At 29.1% G+C, this 6,389-nt stretch overlaps 1 protein-coding gene across 1 annotated transcript; it reads right to left on the bottom strand.

Moving 5' to 3' along the window:
• Positions 1 to 3,912: 3,912 nt before the first annotated feature.
• Positions 3,913 to 6,152, bottom strand: LOC129915213 (uncharacterized). The gene is made up of 2 exons (XM_055994693.1): positions 4,096 to 6,152; positions 3,913 to 4,029 (listed from the first exon to the last, which is right to left on the bottom strand). Exons 1-2 carry the CDS (start codon positions 6,043 to 6,045, stop codon positions 3,913 to 3,915), a joined length of 2,067 nt encoding a protein of 688 aa, XP_055850668.1. The 5' UTR covers positions 6,046 to 6,152.
• Positions 6,153 to 6,389: the final 237 nt, after the last annotated feature.

The raw sequence follows: 6,389 nt of genomic DNA, 5'->3' as shown, positions 1-6,389 counted from the left end.
GTGAAATTAAAATTAAATTTATTAGCCATTAAGAAATGAATATACTCATAAAAACCTATGTATCTAAATAAAAATGTATAAAAAGAATAACACCTTAACATTAGAACACTATAACTAAATTAACAACAAACAACTCAAATGTACAAATCTAGCTAGTATAAACCAAATATGTAAATATAAATCAGTCGGAATGGATTCCTCTTCCTTTCGATCCACATAACTTAAAAAAAAAAAAAAATAATAATAATAATAATATTCAATATCCTAATTATTTGTAACAAATAACAAAGGTGACAAATTTATAAAAAATATCGTATTAATACTCAATTACGCTTGTCAAAAATGAAAGTGACAAATATACAAAAATGAATTTTTCCTAATTTACTCCAAGGTATCTACCTTACCTATTCACACATTTTTCATAAATGTGTTTTTAAACAGAGACAACTTGTGTCTCCTTCCATGTTTATATTTTTGTCATTGTTATCTTCTACCTCTTTCTATCCACCTTTCTCTCTTAGGTTAAGTTTTTTTTTTTTACTGCAAAATGTGTGTCTTGTTGAGTGGGCACACATAGAAAATCAAGAAAAAGAAAATGTCAGATTAAATTCTTCTCATCAAACATATTATGCTACAATAAAGTATTTCATTTTGTTATTCATTACTTGTGTAGCCAGACCAATACCAAGTCGGCAAAACTTAAATTAAATGTGCTGTATATTATTTATAAGAAAATATTGAAAAGTGTATAAAATAAATCTCAATAAAGTTACTACTACTACTACTACTACTTCGTGTTGTTTGTTTATTTGAGAACACCAACTTCAAATAAAGAGAAAATTTTAATTGAATATCGTATTTTTATTGCGGAAAAATATGAAATAAATAATAAAAAAAACAATGTGCGATCAAAATATATTTTTTCCTGGCATAGTTCTTGTGAAAAAGTCAAATTACTGTGACTTTTCTTCTCGTAATTATCGTCAGAAAAATTTTTCTCTGTAAAACCACAGCATACGGCCAAAATAATAACCTTCTACTTCATCTTCACTCAGATCTTAATAATAACTGCAATTTCCCTTTGATTCTGATTAAAATAAATCTATATTACCGAAGAAAATAAACAAAATTATTGATCAAAGGAATCTCTGGTTTTATTTTGCAGAAATTGTTTTGGTTTCAGCTTGACGTTTGTGTAAAAATTGTTGTCAAATGTCACACATACAATCGCAAAAAGAATTCGGTCTGTTTTCATGTTCCTTTTTAACACCAAAAATTCGATTTTTTTGAGGCGATTCAAAAAATTGAAAGGAATTCGACATGTGTTTTTTTTTTATTTGACAGCAGATTTTATGTTGCAATCAGCTGTTCAAAGTCAAAGTGACAGAAGCGCGCTTTGAGGATTTCTCAACGTAACGCAACGAAGCGACGCCCTAAAGCGTGATTGTGTTTCAGCTTTTAAAGCTGTCCATTTTCCTACACCGTAAAATATCACACAAAATCAGGCGAAAGTAGTTTTTGGAGTGTTATAAAAAGAGTGTATAACACAAAAAAATCTGGTTAGTGGACAGAACTTTTTTTACATATGTATTATATTTACATATGTTCTTTCATAAAAAAATATCATGTAATTATAATTCCTTCTCGTTTTTTGTAATTTTATATTTTTCCGAAAAAGGACAAAAAGTAAACAGTGAGACATTATGTAAAAGCAAACAGTGAGACATAGATTTTTTAAAAAGCAAACAGTGAGACATATAGATTTTTAAAAAATCTATTATTTTAGCATGACTTCAATATGATTTCGTAGTGTTTTTTCTTTCGTTTTTTTTTGGCTTTTTGTTATTTTTTTTTTTGAAAAAATGGGTTACAGTAACATAAATTAATTAATTACATACTTGTCATAACCTAATTATTTGACGTTTTCGTAAATTTTTTTTTCACCTAAGAATGTCTCACTGATCGCACCCCTGGAAACAGTGAGACGTTTTGACTTTTTCTACATTTTAGTCCAATGTGATGCTCTCATTCATTCTTTAACTACAATTTTTTTTGCAACATTAAGATAAAATATGTCTTAAGCTGTGTTCAAAGTTTCGTTAAGCTATCTTGAAAACATTCTAAGATATACCAATTTAAAAAAAGGGTGTCTCACTGTCCGCACCTCTCCCCTACATAATATCAATTGATTTCTTGTATAAAAAGGAATTTTTAGAGAAAAAACAATTCAAATCGTTAGAGCCTTTCTTTTAAATATTTGTTTATAAAATTAAATTATATACCTAGGTATTTTATAAAATTAATGGCGTTTTCGATTGGCAGTCCGGAAGCGTCCGGAATCATTCTGAAAAAATTTTATTCACACAAAACTGTCAGTTTTGTACGAATAAAACGCTTTCAGAATGATTCCGGACGCTTCCGGACTGCCAATCGAAAACGCCATAAATTATTAAAAACGAAAGGATGCCAACTCGAAGAAAAACGATGTTTTGAAAAAAAAAAATCACAAGACTGTTTAAGAAAAATTGATTTGAAATATTGTTAAAAAATCAAAAAATGTATATTTTTTGACAATTTTTTAAGATTGCTGTTAATTATGAACATGCTTTTGTATAAACATTTTCGTTTAAATTACCTTAATTGTTTATTAGACAAAAAAAAAAAACGCTTATATGAGAGCTACCTACCGTTAGTATCGGTTTAAAAAATATTTTCTTATCTCAAAAATTGGGTTTAATTAATAGAATTAAGCTAGAACTATATCGAAACACAAAGGCAAAAAAAGTATAAAAAGTAAACAAAAGTACAAAATAACGAAAACAAAATTTATTGATGTGACAATTAAAAATATAAATTATTTGGAAAATTAGAAACTTTTTTTAACTTTTTTCACTTTGTGTTTTTATGTAGTTCAGGCCTTACACATATAAATTTTAATTAAAACCGTTAGAGCAGTTTAAAAAATAATTTTTCACTTTTGGTTATATGGCAGGTAACCGTTAGTTTTGGCCATTAACAAAATTTTAATTTTCCCTCTTGGTGAGTTTCTTCACCAAGTGTGAAGAAACTCACTTCAGTAGTTAAGGCTATATTAACTCAAGGTGTATAAATAGAATTGCGGACCCACTTCTACTCTGAGTGTTTGCCAAAGATACTCTCCTATTTATCAATTTTTAAATAGCACTTTACACTGCAAATTACTCTTTAAATTTCTTGCTGTTTTCAAATATCATCAAAAATATGGAATTAAAAAGTAATTGACTACTTTCGATCTTTTTTAATTAAAAAAAATGAGTGCTTCAATAAAACAACGGTATTTAAAAAAATTGATTTTTTCTGTTTCGTCATTATCATGGTAAACTTTTCTCTACATCTTTTTTTTTTCATCTTTAATTTAATTATGTATATAAAGAACAGAATGCTCACAAAAAAGCAGTGAAATTTTAAAGAGCCGACAATATTTTCTGAAAAATAGCAGTGAAGTTACATTACAAAGAACAGAGCAGTTTTGCTTATTAAAGAGCAGTGAAATCTTTAAGAGCATAGAACAGTTCCTTAATCGCTTCATGTTCATCTTTGTATTGTAAGGCTAAAGACTTGAGCATTAAGCAGCTACATTGCAGCCAATTTCTTAGGTCAACCTACAGGTGGATCACAACACAATAGTGTGAAGCAGATACTTTGGAGATATCGAAATCATAAACGCGCCGAATAAAAGGACGAAGAAAAAAAAACTTTTAATCTAAAATAAATATTTTCATCTCAGTTGTCATGAATACCTCCTTTTAATTCCACAGAGCTATTATTATCAATTCTATAATGGTTAAAGGAGGAAAAATACCAATTTAAGTCATTTCTTTTTTTCTTTTTTTATTTCTTATAAAAATGTAAAAATTTAACAAAACAAAATTCTCAAAACTTCCATACTATATCCTTTCTAAATTTTTCATAAATTCTCTTAAGATTTTCCATATGCATTTCTCCTTCAGTTAATGATCCATATTTCTTTTCAATTTGACATTGTATTTCCTGCAAAATAAAAAATCCTCATTAATATTAATATCTAAACTAAACACAAACTTAACTTTAACTTACCAAAAGACTCTTCCTCAACTCATCCAAATCATCTGTTGTTTTTTCAAAATTCTCCCAAAGATATTTTGTCAAACAAACTTTTGCATAATAAATAGCAACTGGATCTTGTGACTCGACATTAATTGTATTTGTTGGTTCACAAAAGTATATTCCAACTTTTTCACCAAGAAAATAAAGATTCTCAACTAGTATCTCATCTTCTAGATTCTCACTGGTTTTTGGTTCAAATAAACCAAAAATTTCATAAACATGTTTCACATGAATTTGTGGTGAGGTGATTTTGAATGTGAAAGGAATTGTAGTATTCGAAGTCTTTGATCGTTGTCGAAGTCCTTGATTCCGTGAAAATAATTTCTTCACATCGAAATCTTGTATCTTTACCGGAATGTTAATGCAAACAAAATCTTGTCCAATATTCACATGAGTCAGCAGATGAATTTCAAATTCAGGAATTAATTCATCTCGGTTTCTTAAAATTGGAATGAGAATACTGAATTTTTGTTGAAGAAGATCTGGAGTAATCCGCAGGAGGCGATTATTATTCAAATATGAAATCATCAAACTCCAAATTGTAGATTTGAATATTTCATTCGAGATGATTTTAATAGAAACAACAGCAAAATAAGAAAAAGGAGGCAATCCATTGTCTCCAGGATAAATAAGTGTTTCTTGTGTCTCAGGAATATGTTGAGAAAAAGATATACTCGCTGATATTAGATCAGAGTATATAGAACTCTTTCTACAAACAGCAATTAGTTCTTGCATTTTATACTCTTCCTCAATTAATTTTTCAATCTTCATCGGCAATGTGGTAATGTCTTGGAGCTGGTTTGTCTTACTCATCATTTCTTGGACTTTTTCATTAGTCAATTCAAAAATCGCTGGATCTTCATGATCCTCATTTGCGTCTTGTTCATCATCAAAAGTAAGATGATAAAATATATTATTATTACTTAAACAGACTAAACTTGAGCCTTCTTCGACATAAGTTACTGCCACCATTCCTGGAGCATTTATAGATTGTTCCAACACCTGACAAGTGTGTTGAACTGAATCATAGCTAAATACTAAGCGAGATACTCTCTGCTCATCGGTAAAAAATAGAACATCATCTCCAGCAAATGTGTAATGAACAAATTCGCTGCCATTTATGTAAGTGTACTTCTCGAGAATCCATGCAATTCTCGACAAATACCAAACCTCAATAATGCCACAATTTAGAAAAATTAGAAGCATATTTGATTCTTCAAGAAATTTAACCAATTCGATTGGAGAAATTTGTGGAGCTAGAGTTTTGATTTCATAATCTTCCTCGTTTTTGGGAAGAAGGGCAAATAATTGATTGCCCATACTGAAAATATGAATCTCATCAATTTGCAAGTCAACTTCTTTTACCAGAAGTTCTATAAACTTGCGATTGGATTCGCAAATTGCAATTGAAGTGAGAGTAAACTTGTCATCACTCCAATCGGAATCAAAGAGATTCATTTCGTCGAAAGTAAGGTCAAATGATCTTACAGATTCTTGAGGAGTTTTACCAACATTTGGTATATCTTGATACAACTCTAAACTGATTCGATTATTTTCAAAAATTCGAATCAAACTAAATCCCGCCAAAGATCCACTAACACATCTAACCCCACTTTTTAACCATGAAATTCGATGAATTGATTTAATTGATGAAAAATAACAAACCTCCCCATTTGCCAATAAAACTATTGTATTGACTTCTAAGATTTTTATATCAATAATCTCTTCAGAGATTTCAATCATAAATTTATTACAACGATTTGTATTGTCTGGGGATTTTTTGAAAATAAAATTCATCAAGTAATTTTCATTCCATGTAACAAAGACAGTTTTATTGCCGGTTGTGTGATTGATTAGACCCAATGGATAGAAGAGGGTGTCTTCGATGCACCATGTTTCATTTGTTTGTGTTAAATTCATTTTTGTATTTAATTTTTATTTCATGATAATTTGTATTTATTTGAAAAATTTGATTTGGCGCAAAAAAAAAATTGTTTTTGTTTACAAAGAACAACGACAACTTGTTGTTTCGCTAGGTTCAAAAAGAAATGTCAAAATTAACTTGGCGAAAAAATATTGAAAAGATCATTGCCAGAATAGAATTGTTTGTACTGAAAAGTAGTAGATTTTTATAGTAAGTATTTGAAGGTGCGTTCAAATAGAAGTTGGGGGAAAAAAAAAGAAATTGAATAGCGTCAGTTGTACAAACGTGGCTCAGCTTTGGTTTAGGAATTTAATTTGCCAATTTTGGTAGGTAATCCGGG

This window comes from Episyrphus balteatus, chromosome 3 (assembly GCF_945859705.1).
Source record: "Episyrphus balteatus chromosome 3, idEpiBalt1.1, whole genome shotgun sequence".
NCBI classification, from domain to species: Eukaryota; Metazoa; Arthropoda; class Insecta; order Diptera; family Syrphidae; genus Episyrphus; species Episyrphus balteatus.
This window is presented reverse-complemented; position numbering and strand designations above follow the sequence as displayed.

What these genes read in the sequence shown, in the direction of transcription:
- LOC129915213 (XM_055994693.1), bottom strand. Translation starts at nt 6,045, where the DNA reads ATGAATTTAACACAAACAAATGAAACATGGTGCATCGAAGACACCCTC. An exon ending in AGTTGAGGAAGAGTCTTTTG is followed by an intron (nt 4,030 to 4,095) that starts GTAAGTTAAAGT and finishes TTTATTTTGCAG; the next exon opens with GAAATACAATGTCAAATTGA.